This window comes from Mixophyes fleayi, chromosome 4 (assembly GCF_038048845.1).
Source record: "Mixophyes fleayi isolate aMixFle1 chromosome 4, aMixFle1.hap1, whole genome shotgun sequence".
Taxonomy (NCBI): domain Eukaryota; kingdom Metazoa; phylum Chordata; class Amphibia; order Anura; family Limnodynastidae; genus Mixophyes; species Mixophyes fleayi.
In genome coordinates, this window is record NC_134405.1 from 7,882,076 (window position 1) to 7,897,281 (window position 15,206).

The following is a 15,206-nucleotide window of genomic DNA, read 5'->3' on the forward strand; positions in this document are numbered from 1 at the left end:
TGTTATTGCAAGACAAAGCTGGGAAAACATGTGTTGAACTTTATATATCCTGATGATACATTGTACATTATATGTATCTGCTTTCTCCTATGGTTCTGGTGTAGCTAGATATAGAAAAACCTCTTTTGTATGAGTAAAAATTTTTTGAAGAGAACTTTCAGCCAATTGTTTGAAGAAGACAACAGATATTGATTAGAGCACATCACTGTTTATTTAAAATTGTTTGATAATAATTCATTGTTTGGTGCTTTTTCTTGTGTGATACTTTGTAGATATACCTGAAGCAGTTGTCTAAGGAAAGAGCAGCCTCCTGTATGGTGTTAATTTATTTGATTTGATTTTTATTTGTTTATTACTATTATTTTGTAATCAGTTAGCGCCACAAAGTTTATTCTTGTGAAGATATATAGATATGTACTCACTGGTCACTTTATTAAATACATATTTCTAGTACTGCGTACTACCCCCTTTAGGTTGCTGCCACATGAATTACTGATTATATATTTACATTACTGAAAAGTGTCTAATTTTAATTTTTAATACTTTATTACTTCTTTAGTGTACTTGTTGTGAAACACCTACATCTAAAGATGTAAACTGTTAAATAATAGTGAGTATGTGGGGAGTCTATTTAGTACAGATAGGCCTTCACAGTTTTCATTTAAGCATATATGTTTCTGTATCACTGTGCACAAAAATAAAAACAATGGTCAATGCCTGATTCATAGTTGTTAGTGTATAAAACATTTTTGTATTCCGTATCCAATATAACATTACCGTTGTTCAAGTAGTTTCATTAATGTAATGATTAGGCTGCTAAATCTTAACACTCTTTTTGCTTACAGGTGAATTAATGAGCAGGATTCCCATTAATAACAGAAGACATCTTGGAAAGGTCTTTGTTCTCTGAGCATCTGAGCGTTCCAAAAACTCACCTACAAGTCATTTATACTACAGTGATCAATTCTTACAGTAGCTAACTTCAAATTTGAAAAGGAGAAACTATCTACAACTAATTTGTTGTAAAACACATGATGGATCTAATAGGAGAGAAGCCCTATCTGTGCTCTGAATGTGACAAAACATTTTCATGTAAATCAAAGCTTATTGTCCATCACATGATTCACACAGGAGAGAAACCATTTAAATGCTCTGAATGTAGCAAGTGTTTTAGCCACAGGGCAAATCTTGTACAACATCAGATGATTCACACAGGAGAGAAACAATTTAAGTGTTCTGAATGTAGCGAATGTTTTACCCGGAAGTCAACTCTTGTAAGACATCAGATGATTCACACAGGAGAGAAACCATTTAATTGCTCTGAGTGTAGCAAATGTTTTACCCAGAAATCAAAGCTTATCGTACATCAGAGGACTCACACAGGAGAGAAACCATTTAAATGCTCTGCTTGTAGCAAATGTTTTACCTTGAAATCAAAGCTTATTGTACATCACATGATTCACGCAGGAGAGAAACAATTTAAATGCTCTGAATGTAGCAAATGTTTCACCCAAAAATCAAGTCTTGTTAGACATCAGAAGATTCACACAGGATATAAACCATAAAAGACTAGAGCAGTCTGGTTATTGGACTTGGGGACATCTTTTCACCTGGCATGGATTTCCTAATATGAGCTAGAGCTCTATACTACTAGTGGTAGACAATGACGATGTGGCAGCCCTTGCTGAGCTCTGTAATATACTGCTGTTCTGCTCATGCAGGTGCTATGACTAGTATAAGAAAGAAGTTTCTAACTAGTAGAGAGTTCCAGCAGCTCTTCTCAGTACAGTGATTACTTCTATGACAGACAGAGCTATAAGTACTGAACATTTCTACAATAACCCTGTACACTGCCCTGTTTCACATTACATGTTTCCCTCTTGGTCTATGTTATATATAACATAATCTTTCATAATCTCCATAATCTTTCTCTCATACCATTCTATTACTGTCTTTTCTATGTCTGTTATGACAACTATATACTCAGAAAGGGTTGTTTAGTAAATGTTAAATGTAAAATACTGGTTGCTGTATCCCATAACAACCAATCAGATCATCACATTCGCTGGTTTTATGACATCGGACTGTTAATAGCTGATATCAGGTTGCTATGGGTTACAGCACATCCTTGTTCTTCACACCATGTTATTAAATAAGTCCAACTGAGGACACATTGTTTCCCAAGGTACCATCAATTGTATTTTTTTATACTCTATAGTCATTGTCATCAGACAGCACTGACCTATATATAGACTGAATTTATAGACATTCCAGATTACTTGTAAAGGTCTTAAATAAGTATTTCTTTTATACTTTATAGTGATCCAAATCAGATAGCACTGACCTGTATATAGACTGAAGGACCATGATCACACAATATCTGTAATTACCATTTATGTTACTGGCAGCTGTTTCTATCACAATTGGGGCTAGATTGACTAAGCTGCGGGTTTGAAAAAGTGGGGATGTTGCCTATAGCAACCAATCAGATTCTAGCATTCATTTATTTAGTACTTTCTTCAAAATGACAGCTAGAATCTGATTGGTTGCTATAGGCAACATCCTCACTTTTTGAAACCCGCAGCTTAGCAAATCTAGCCCCTGATGTTTAATAACATCTTACATTGATAAATGTGTAGATTATGTTTTTGTTCGTGGATCTAATATCTATATTCAGTAGTATAGACTACTGTACACTCTGCTGCATTTTAGATGGTGGAACCAGGGGTGATAATTAGGTGGTCATCCATGTTGACAATATGACAACCAATAATGAAAACACAGCAAAGAACACATTGATAACATACAGCAAATGTATTAGCTATGTGTTCTTTCCCCTAAACTGAAATATAAACACAGGGTCTGATTCATCAAGGAACATAAATGCTGATTTTTTGCGTATAAACCGCAAATTTAATCTGCACATTCCCAGAACCGGACCATTCACAACTAAAAGCAACAATGTTCAATTCATCTTCATACGCAAAGACACTTTCTACAGGTTACGATTTCTGGGAGTGAACGGGCAGGGAAGGAGTTTGCTCCTTATTCTATGTACAGTAAGGGGTGTCAAACACGAGCGCACGGAGCCACATCAGATTCAAGCTCTGGGAATTTCTCAGGTACTTGATTTTCAATTGTATCTCTTGCTCCAGCTACAGGACTAGTTTAAGTCCTGATTACTAGTGATGACAGTCTCATATGCATGATATAACATGTGTTTGTAATCAGGAGGAACTGTAAAAATGTATTTTATGTTCAGTAGACATTAAAAACATATAATAAATGAATTTCATTTGGGGAAAAAAATAAAAATACACTTTTTTAAAAACATTTTTATCATTAATGCCTATATTATTAACAGGTGACATAAATTGAATAGGTCTTTCAGATTGTTTAAATGTTGAACTCTGGAATCTGCAGAACTAATTACTGGGTGTTTTACATTAAAGCGCATATTGCTCTTAGCTTGCATGACTTGATGAATCAGGCACAGGGTCTTACTGACAATCAGCAATTGCTGAGTAAAAGAAAACATACCTAGTATTCCCTGCTAGCTGCTGTCTTTCCTTGTCTCCTGTCATCCAGAGGGACAACAACTCACAGTGTAAGTGTGGCTAATGAAGTAAACTTAACACACATCTATCCATTATATATATTGTCGAAGTCAGCAAATTGGATAAAGCCATTTCAATTAATGTCGAGCAAACTTGGTTGTCTTTGTCTGAAAAGATGCGTTAGGTACGCTACGGCGTACATGGGCACGCTACGGCGTGGAAGGGCGTACGCAGCTACTACACGTGGCAGCAACAGTAATTGGTCTTTTACCATACATTCGCACAAACACGCATACTTGTAAAATAGTACACATTAATGGTAGTTGCAACACATAGTCAGTTATGTCGGAATATTGTAGTATTTATGTTATATATTATATGTTATATGCACATTAGTGAAATATATGGAACAGGTTGAAGGAATCATATCATATGTGGTATCATAATAAACCTTTTAACATTTTTTACTGTTTGGTTCACTCTGCGAAGGAATCGCAGAGTGCATACACGAGTTATGAATGATAGGGAATTATGAACTACTTAAGACTAAGGAATCTTGGCGGGAAGAGCAGAGTATACCCCCTGGAGAGATGACCCCCTCCTTTGGATTCTTTAGTATGAAGTAGCCAATGATGACGACCCCTGAGACCTTCCTGAAACCTGGACCAATAGAAGCAAGCTATACCATCTCCATTGTATTACTGTAATTCTGTGTGCATATAAGCAGCAGCTTCTCATCCAGTGTTCAGACATCTTGTCCCCAGACTTCAGGATTGAATGACTGCACTGGATCCAGAGCGCCTGCGATAAGTAACGGCTGTATTTATTATCACTTCGCTTGAACATATTATACTACCTTTTGCGAATAAATCTTTGTGCGTTGGAAACACAAATCGAGACTCGGCAATCGTTATTGGTTAGCGACAATACGTACATAAAATATATATTAATATATATATATATATATATATATATATATATATACATATCCATCAGCTCCAATACCGTCAGACCACCTCCAGGGCATCACATAAAATTACTGTCCTACTTGAGCTGCATTATTTGCATGAAAAAATTTTAAATAAATAATAACTATTCTGTACCCACCACTCCCATATAGCAATGCCCATTATGGACAACCTTCCCATAGATCATTCCCATTTTATGGACACATTTTGGCGGATTTTCTTATCATTTCATTTCATTAACGTCCCACAACAATACTGAATGCGGTTGGATTAATCACTGCTTCTAATTTGATCTTTAGCTCTCGATATTGAAGCCTCCATCACAGACTTATTTCATTTTAATACTTCTGACGACATTCCTCATCTTCATCATCATTGTTTATATATATAGTTCACCACAGATTCCATAACGCTGGACAATCAGCTTACAAATATAACACACATATTACAGATATGACAAACATGAATATAATAAACATATTAACATATACATAAATACAATTAAGTATAACAACATGTACATGGATACTCATGAGCTGGCATAAGGCTAGTATGGATACATGTATGAGTTATATGTGTGTGAGTGAACAAACAACAGAAGACTTTGCCATATCAGAGTCATATGAGACTGACAGACATGAGGTTTACGGAATAGAGGACTCTGCCCATGATAGCTTACATTCTAGAGAGAGGGAGTAATGAGAGACAGTCGATGCAGATAGGACATGAGTGGATGAGGTCGACAGAGGAAATAGTTGGAGTGGACATGATGGTCTAGGAGGGAGTATAGTAGACAAGCTTGAAGAGATGAGTTTTGAAAGGAATTTCATTGGTTGGAAGCAGATTGGGAGAAGTCTTAGAGATGGGAGTGGAAAAAGGTTTAAAGAGCGGGAGAGAGGGGAAGATCAGAAGTAGAGCACTGTGGTTGAGCTGAGGTCTATCTCTTGATGTGGTCAGAGATGTTTGGAGGGGAAGAGTTTATCATGACAATCGGTTCTTACCACCAGGGATACTCTGAGAAGTACACAAAGCTACATTTGAGGTCTCTCACAAGGACAGCATCAATGCCCTAGAACAATTTCAACCTTAAAAATGTCAAATTTAGGGAACCAAATTGGATCACTGTTCATCCAGTCCTTTTCCTGACCTATTTTTAACAAACGTTAACATTAAAAATACACAGTAGCACTTCTATGATAAAGCAGTCCAAGCTTACTCCTTGTGAGTCAACAAGCTTAGATAACAGAACGTTGCAGAAACTTAGATTCATCAAATTCCAACAAGGCATATTTACTGACCTCATAAAATAATCTTTGAATTTTGAGACTTTTAATCGTCGCTGTACAATTTACCTGTAATATGGATATTAGTAGTCACCTTGGCTTTATATGTCTTATATAAAAGTATTATGCTTCCATTGTGCCACAATCCTCTAGCTGCACCCTCTAGTGGTCACTCACATTTATGTCATAATGACACTCTTCACATTATATGAGGGTTGTCAGCTACTTTTGGTTGCTTTCATATGCTTCACATATGGGTTCTTTGCTCTGTTAGATTTGCCATTTATGCCCTTTCATGGCCACTCTGGTTCTAGAATTATTATCCTTTATTTATAAGGCACCACAGGAGTTCTGTAGTGTTGCTACATTTGGACTATGTTTGGATGAGGGGGATAGAAAAGCAAATTATTTGGATACACAAATATGATGGTGCTGGCAGCAAAATGCTGCAAGGCAGTGCTCTTGGGTAAGCTATTACTATTTTAGCTCTCCCTCTGTGTAGTACATGATGTTTTCATTGCAAGCCATATAAAAATCAAGATATATAACATGTACACCAACATTTGCACATAAAAACATCTAGCACCATTGTTTCTCCCCCAAACAGACTACACGCACCTGCTTGTTCTTCAGGGACAGAATCCCTCACAGAAGGTGGAGGAGTAGACCTTGGATTCGGAGCGGAGTCTCTTACAGGCGAATCTGGATGTATTAGATAAAGCATATAATGTATTTGCAGCGACAATCATTTGAAATATATACAGTATATTTGAAAAATGTTTTTGGAAAAAACAAATAAATTTTTATAAAAAGTCATGTGTACTTGCATATCTGTTAGAGTACAAATTGCAAATAACTCACCAGCTGGTTGGCCAAATGAAGGTGCATCTGTATCCTGCACATTGACCCCCTCTACAATTTCCCGGGGCAGTATCTCCTGAAGCTTCTCCTCATATGTAGTGTATTCCACACAAAGTGGGGGTCCACCACTTGCTCGTCTTGCTGACTTTCTTTCCTCAGCCATTTTTTCTTTAAGTCTCCTCTTTATATCTGAAAATCTTTTGCGACAGTGAGCCACTGACCGTTTTAATGGCCGCACCGCGTTCACGGCCTCACACAGGCTGCCAGGTTCCCTAAAATTATTTAATAGTAGGGAACAATATTGTGCACTAACAGACAATTCTAGTCATGAGAAAATCTCACATTCTTACATGACTTGGTCTTCCTGCTCTTTCCTGCCTCCTCTAACCCTTCCTCACCTTCCTCTGTCCCCTCCAGCTCCATCTCCCTCTCCTCTTCCTCTGCCCCCCTCCTATCTCTGGCCATAATGTCCAGTAATATACAAAAAACAAGTAACACAGAGTACTGACAAACACTAAGGACAAAGTAGACTAACTACTGAAACACTCACAACACACTCACACACAAGTAACAGAGACAAAGGACTAGACAAATACAATAAATACAAGACAAAAATTAAATCAGAAAATAAAGGCACAAGACTGTAAAAGAACACAGGACTACTTACACTCTAATCAGAAATCGCAGCACGAGACCGCTCAAAAACAACTCTCACAATCCTAAATCCTCCAAGCTCCTATCTCTTTTCTCCTCAAAACCCTATCAAAGAAAAAGTGGCAGGCAAGTGATTTATATAGGGCTTGTGATGTCAAATCTCCTGACTTTGAAAGTAGCTAATAGTAAAAGGCCATGATACAGGTGCTTTTTTCAAAAAACCCGCCATCACACGTCACTAACCGAGAACAGCTCAGAATACCTGATAGATGACATGGTTTAGGGGCAAAGATAGTATTAAAGTAATTCTATTGTTTTCAAATAAGCATTACATAGGCGATTGTATTGTGTTTCTAACGCACAAAGTGATTTATTTTAGCAGATGTAACAAGTTAACAGTTAAATGTATTATTATAATATAATCAACAGTACAGTACAGCCAATACCAAAAAGATACATACATACCGCTGCGATGCGCTGCGCTAACCACGGGCACCAGTGAACAGTGATTCACCCTTGAATACTGTGATCAGTGAAGACTGAGGCTGGTGGGGGTGCAGCTATGATTATATATACAGTGTTACACAGTGAACAATAGAGATGACGTAGCTTGCTTCTATAGGTCCAGACAAGGGTGGTTCCAGGGAAAACAGGTCATAGGCTAGTTCAGGCTAAGGAATCCAAAGGTGGGGGTCGTCTCTCCAGGGGATGTGCTCCAGTTACAATGAGTTAATTAGCATTTCACATTCTGATATCAATTTGGCTATTTATTCCATAACATCAATAACTAGAGTATGCAATATGCGAAGTCTTCGGCGATGGTACCGGACAGCTGCTGATGAATAGGGGATTAGTATGATATCAGACATGACACATTTCCCATAACCTGAACCTTAGATAACACTAAAGTGTACATAGAATCATAGTATATAAACTAATAATAAACCAAATACTGTCTGCTCATAAATCACTTTGGAATGTAATCTATAAATATATATATGAAACTAAATGTTATAGTGCGTGTGCGTGCGTGCATATTTTACCGTGCGATCGCACCATGCCACGCGTTACGTGCCGTATGGATCGCTATTGCACGGCAAAACAATATTAACCAATATACTTTCGTTCATCCAATTATACGACTTCGACAATAGAAGAACATGAGGCTCTCTGTACTAGTGTTTTCCTTATTATTTTCTAAGTGAGCCCAGTGTTTTGCAGGAAATCCAGGTGACATAATTAATTTCTGACTTTTAGCTTTATCATGACTATAACAAATACAGGTCAGGTAAAATTTAACATATACAGTGTACAGTACAACGACCTTGGGGTATATTTTCATTTTCAATGCATGAGACAGAGAAAACATCAAGTATCCATATTCAGCATTACACAAAAGTGACTCTGCAAATAAACTGGTTACCAAACAATAAGAATTTCCCTGTGACTGTTCAATCTGGTCTCTGTGTCTTCAATATTTCCAGTTACCCCCTAGTATTTATCATTCTCACCCATGTAACATTGTTTACGACAGTGAGTAGAACGACAAAAGAATTAACAAAACCTACTTGCCCGACAGTTAATAAATGCAGACGGACCTTCATAATGACAAAAGAAGTCCCCGACAGTCTGATGAGAAAACACGACCACCAGTAATGCCGGCAGGGTGTTTTGACATCATTTAGAATGGCGCCCAAGATATCACCACTTTTAAAGCGTCAATGCCGATTGTCATGAAAGGTAAGTGTTAGGGTAATGTAATCTAATGTGCGTTTTTTTAAAAACAGACGTCCATTGGGTATGCGCACATCCATATACAACAAGGAGCGGATGTAAAGATACGTGTGGTGATGAATACGGGTCTATGTGCGCTCTGCTCTAACAGACAATACACTGCGGGATACATCCCATACATATGTGGAATATCAAGTTCCAAAACAACGCACAGAAAAAAAAGATGTAATTGATGTGACCTGTTAATAATATAGTTATTAATGACAAAACATTACAGATTACAAATCTGCTGCCATCCTGGTAAATGACAGGAGATTTTTATCAAGAATGTCTAGGTACATTTTTCCATTCATCCTTCCTTCAACCATATGTAGTATGCCAGTACCGTGTGCAGAAAAACAGCCCCACACCACAATGTTCCCACCTCCAAACGTCACCGTTGGTATGGTGTTTTTGGGGTGATGTGCAGCGCCATTTCTCCGCCAATCACGGTGTGTATTACGGCATCCAAAGAGTTCAATTTTGCTCTCATCTGACCACACTATATTCTCCCAGTATTTCACAGGCTTTTCCAAATGTTGTGCAGCAAACTTTATACCAAGCTTCAACATGTTTTTTCTTCAGCAAAGGAGTCTTGCATGGTGAGCGTGCATACAGGCCATGGCGGTTGAGTGCATTACTTATTGTTTTCTTTGAAACAATTGCTAAATCCAGGTCTTTCTGAAGCTCTCCGCAAGTGGTCCTTGGTTCTTGGAGAACCCTTCTGATAATTTTTTCATTTCTCTGTCAGAAATCTTGCGAGGTGCACCTGGTAGAGGCTGGTTTATGATGAATGATGTTCTGTCCACTTCCGGATTATGGCCCCAATAGTGCTCACTGGAACATTCAGCAGTTTAGAGATCCATCTGTAACCAATGCAATCAGTATGTTTTGCAACAATAAGGTAGCAAATGTATTGAGAGAGCTCTTTGCTTTTACCCATCATGAGATGTTTCTTGTGTGACACCTTCGTAATGAGACACCTTTTTATAGGTCATCAGTTTTGGCTGAACCAGCTGGCAGGATTGCTTTCTAATTACTAATAGATTTCAGTTGGTGTCTTGGCTTTCCATGCCATTTTGCTCCTCCCTTTCTTCATGTGTTCAATACTTTTTCCCTGTGTCATTTTACATTATTGCAGAAATCTTAATTTATGGACATCAATGGTTTGATTTTTTTGCATGTGTGGATTGCAAGGGTTGCTGCTGACATGTGGTGTAAATTTCATTACAATAGCCCCATTAAATATATAATTACTGAGAAAAATGTTGATGTGTTCAATACTTATTTCACCCGCTGTATTTGATCATGCACCATCTAATGTCTGAGAAATACACAGACGAAACGCGTTGAGGACTAGAGATTCTATTGTGGGACTATTTATTCTTTGTTTCTTGATCTGGAGCTGACACTGTGACTTAGCTTCTATAGGATGTAACAGCTGAACCAGACAGAAGATACCATTCGCTGATGGATGGATGTCACAAAGAAACCCAGATAAGCATTTTATACTTGTCCTTATGTAAGTGTGATACTTATTTTCAGTGCAATAAATCTGCTGAATTTACAGTGTTACACTATGATGGTTTTTCTTTCTACCTATTCTGTGTACTGCTGAGATGTCTCAGCAGCATCTATAGAGATCACAGCTATACAAGAAGTGCCATTATCGGAGTTATCATGGGATGTTTGGAGAAATTGCTCATTATACAGATAAGCGCTAAAGATTGTTTATTTGGTACGCATTTGCCGTATTGGAAAGGATATCCTTGGGATTGCATGAACTCTCTGCTCACGATGTGCCATATATGTTCACATTTGCACTATATCTTTTGTGAGACTTTCACTTCCACCTATAAATGATAGTGAACTTCCTTTAATATTTTCATCAATATGTATCTCTCAGTACTGTTAACACAAACAATACTACACCATTTTGGCGCCCTATCTATGTGCTTATTTATATATATATATATATATATATATATATATATATATATATATATATATATAAAAATACATACACATATATATATATATATATATATATATAAAAAAAAAAACATACATACATTTATATATATATATATATATATATATGATCTTTTAATGCATGTTTAATATATGTTTTCAGTTTTATATATGAAATATCATTGAGCCTTTTGGCAATACTTAAAGTATTAGACATTCGTCTTTCCGTTGTACAGGTGATTAGTGATCAGTTGTGATGAATACATCACATATAAATACTGAGACTGTGTCACCTGGATTCATCCTTCTGATGAAAGTCCAACAGCACGGAAACATGTCAAGGTTCTTACTACAGTCTCCATAAGGATTGGTCACATTATTCTCAGAAGTAGATCTCTGCTTTCAGCATTTCAGCTGTGTCAGCTCACGGTACCAGGAGGGACATAAGGTCTGAGAAATTCAATATGTATTGAGAGAAGATTTTTCCCTGTCATTTTAAGCCAAAATACTGGTAATTGAAGGGTTTTAGATCTCAACGTTAATCACCTTTATACTGACTGTCTCCTTACAATCTTCGATTCTATGAATGATTGACATTGCTAAGTTAGCTGTTCAAGTCTGTTCTCTGAACTCGGCTGATATTAACTTATCTGATATATTATCCTAACGGCTTATTCTAATCATTGCATACATCAATGTTTGAATCATGTTCCTGAGGGTGCTATCACCTGCTTTTTAACAAGTGAAAAGGAGTTTTCTATTCTGTAAAATTAATTTGATTATTTTAAATTAGGTTCTGTGATTTCTATCATTCTGACTGAATTTAGATGAATATCATTAATAATCTACCATAACAAATTAATTTATTTATATATTTTGTGATGGTTTATTCTTAGCAATTCATTTTAGTTATGTCAGTGTTACAGTTGATATTCAGAACATACCTTTCTGCTCACACTCTCTGTCTAGATAATAGATGAATCCTAAACAATAGGTCCATTTGTTGACATAACAGGATGTCAGACTGCGCTGATCTAATTAGAATGTGAGATGTTGCCACCTGCCAAGGTCTAATTAGAATTTTCCTTTGTTGTAAGTGGGAATGTTTATATCTCATTTACATATCAGTGAGATTTACATGAGAGACCTGGAGACAAACAGTGTGAGAATATATTTTGGTCATCCCGGGAACTATTGAAGAGAGATGGGGAGGAATGACTATAAATAGGCAGTATCAGCCCAGTGTTAGTGAGTTGGTGGCTGGAGAGCTGGAAGGATGGAACAGTAAGAATGATCTGGAAGGAAAGAGATAGAAGGAGAAATCTTCAGAGTAAGGTAATTATATTATACATAATAATGTACTGATATATACACAAATATTTGGAGATATTATGTTGTAGATATAGTATTGTTATAAGTGTATTCTCCCATAATCGTATAAACTAAATTTGGTTGTACAATTAAGATTAAGGTCCAAATATTCTCATGAGCCAATAATTGTATATATGATAATGAATTTTGTGTGGCAATAATTATATCAATAAAAAATGATATGTATGTATCATAAATACTGTATGTATTAGAATCACACAATGAAAAGTGTCAAAATCTGTGATAAGATATTCGCTATCTTTTTTGTAAGTAGAACTTTCTAGAATATATTCTTTAGCCAAATAATTGAAGAAGACAACAGATATCTCAGATAAGATTTATATCTAATTTCTTTTGGTATACGGATATTGATTAGAGCACATCATTGTTTATTTAAATTTGTTTGATAACACTACACTGTTTGGTGCTTTTGTGTGTGATGCTTTGTAGATATATACCTGGAACAGTTGTCTAAGGAAAGAGCAGCCTCCTGTATGGTGTTAATTTATTTGATTTGTATTTGTCTATCACTTAATATTGGGTAATCAGTTAGTGCCACAAAGTTTATTCTTGTGAATATATATATAGATATGCACTCAGTGGTCACTTTATTAGAATCACCTTTCTAGTACTGGGTACTACCCCCCTTTATGTTGCTGCTGCATGATTTACTGACTATATATTACATTACTCCAGAGTGTCTAATTTTTAACACTTGTTCTTCTTTAGTGTACTTGTTGTGAATTTTATTCACTGGAAAAACACCTACATCTAAAGATGTAAATTGTTAAATAATAGTGAGTCTGTGGGGAGTGTATTTAGTACAGATAGGCCTTCACAGTTTTCATTTAAGTATGTATGTTTCTGTATCGCTGTACACAAAAATAAAAACAATGGTCAATGCCTGATTCATAGTTGTTAGTGTAAAAAACATTTTTGTATTCCGTATCCAATATAACATTACTATTATTCCAGTAGTTTCATTAATGTAATGATTAGGCTGCTAAATGTTAACATTATTTTTGCTTACAGGTGAATTAATTAGCAGGATTCCCATTAATAACAGAAGACATCTTGGGAACGTCCTTGTTCTCTGAGCATCTCTGTGTTCCAAAAAATTCCCCTACAAGTCATATATACTACAGTGATCAATTCTTCTTTATAGCAGCTAACTTCATTTCTGAATGGGAGAAACTCTCTACAACTAATTTGTTGTCAAACACATGATGAATCTAAAAGGAGAGAATCCCTATCTGTGCTCTGAATGTGACAAAACATTTTCATGTAAGTCAAAACTGATTACACATCACAGGACTCACACAGGAGACAAACCATTTAATTGCTCTGAGTGTAGCAAATGTTATACCCAGAAATCAAAGCTTATTGTACATCAGAGGATTCACACAGGAGAGAAACCATTTAAATGTTCTGAGTGTAGCAAGTGTTTTAACCAGAAGTCAGTTCTTGTAAGACATCAGTTGACTCACACAGGAGAGAAACCATTTAAATGTTCTGAGTGTAGCAAGTGCTTTAATGTGAAATCAAAGCTGGTCGAACATCAGAGGATTCACACAGGAGAGAAACCATTTAAATGTTCTGAGTGTATTAAATGTTTTACTCAGAGATCAACTCTTCTAAAACATCAGATGATTCACACAGGAGAGAAACCATTTAAATGCTCTGAATGTAGCCAGTGTTTTTTCCACAAGTCAAATCTTGTTGTACATGAGATGATCCACACAGGAGAGAAACCATTTAAATGTTCTGAGTGTAGTAAATGTTTTACTCAGAGGTCAACTCTTCTAAAACATCAGAGGACTCACACAGGACAGAAACCATTTAAATGGTCTGAATGTAAAGACCACAGTGAGCGTTAGTGATTGATAAGCTCGAAAAATTAATACACTTACCAACTAGTATATTTCTGACTCGTTTCGTCACCTCTTTCGGGCGGTTTCATCAGAGGTTGATGAAACCACCCCCCAAAGAGACTGATCTAATGTGAGCTAATTGAATATCTTTAGTGAGTTTGGATGTCTGTATTTTGCAATTTGCCTTTAGAAAATGTCACTTGCCTACACTAGGATCTATATATTGTGTTATTAGATATGTATGACTATTTTATATTATTTAAAATTGTTATATATTAATAAAATCAATGGATTGGATTTTATACTACTTTTTTTATTTCAAACAGTGCTCTTCTTTTATTTTTATTCTAAGTTTTGACCTTTTTAGCAGTAACAGTTTCTGTATATTGTTGTAGCTGCGGTTGGTGAAGCTCCCTAAGGAAGTAATCCCGTTAGCGCCCTATTGGTTGTTTTTTCTTTTTCTTCTATTTATGTTCATGCCTACACATAGTGATTTGTATATTATTTCTTTAGAGCGCTGGACTATATTTTCTTTTGTTTGCACATACACAGTGGGCTTAATTGTTCTGGCTTCACTCCTTGGTGTCACTGATCTCTAAAATGGGTCTGCTCTCTGTGGGCAAAGAAGGGTGGCCCCTATGGAGAGCCACAAAATACAATTGGTATCAAATATAATTCCTTCCTTCTGCATATAACTGCAAAATATACATGAACTGCCCAGTAACGTAACATGGCGTACATTCGCAAGATTGTACGCTTCTGTTCTTAAGGAACATAGTACAGCTATTGTGTTATAAAGTTAGTTATCTAGTTAACTCCATGCAATTCACTGTTTATGTTTGCATATTGTCTACATAGTGGTTTCTGAAAATTAGGCAGTTGGGAGCCATAGATAAT

At 36.3% G+C, this 15,206-nt stretch overlaps 1 protein-coding gene across 1 annotated transcript in view; it reads left to right on the plus strand.

Moving 5' to 3' along the window:
• The window catches only part of LOC142149622 (uncharacterized), a 276,122-nt gene that overhangs the window by 226,919 nt on the left and 33,997 nt on the right, over positions 1–15,206 (plus strand). Inside the window, 1 exon segment of the mRNA XM_075204945.1 lies at positions 13,744–14,292. Within this exon segment, the coding sequence (XP_075061046.1) occupies positions 13,744–14,292 (549 nt within the window).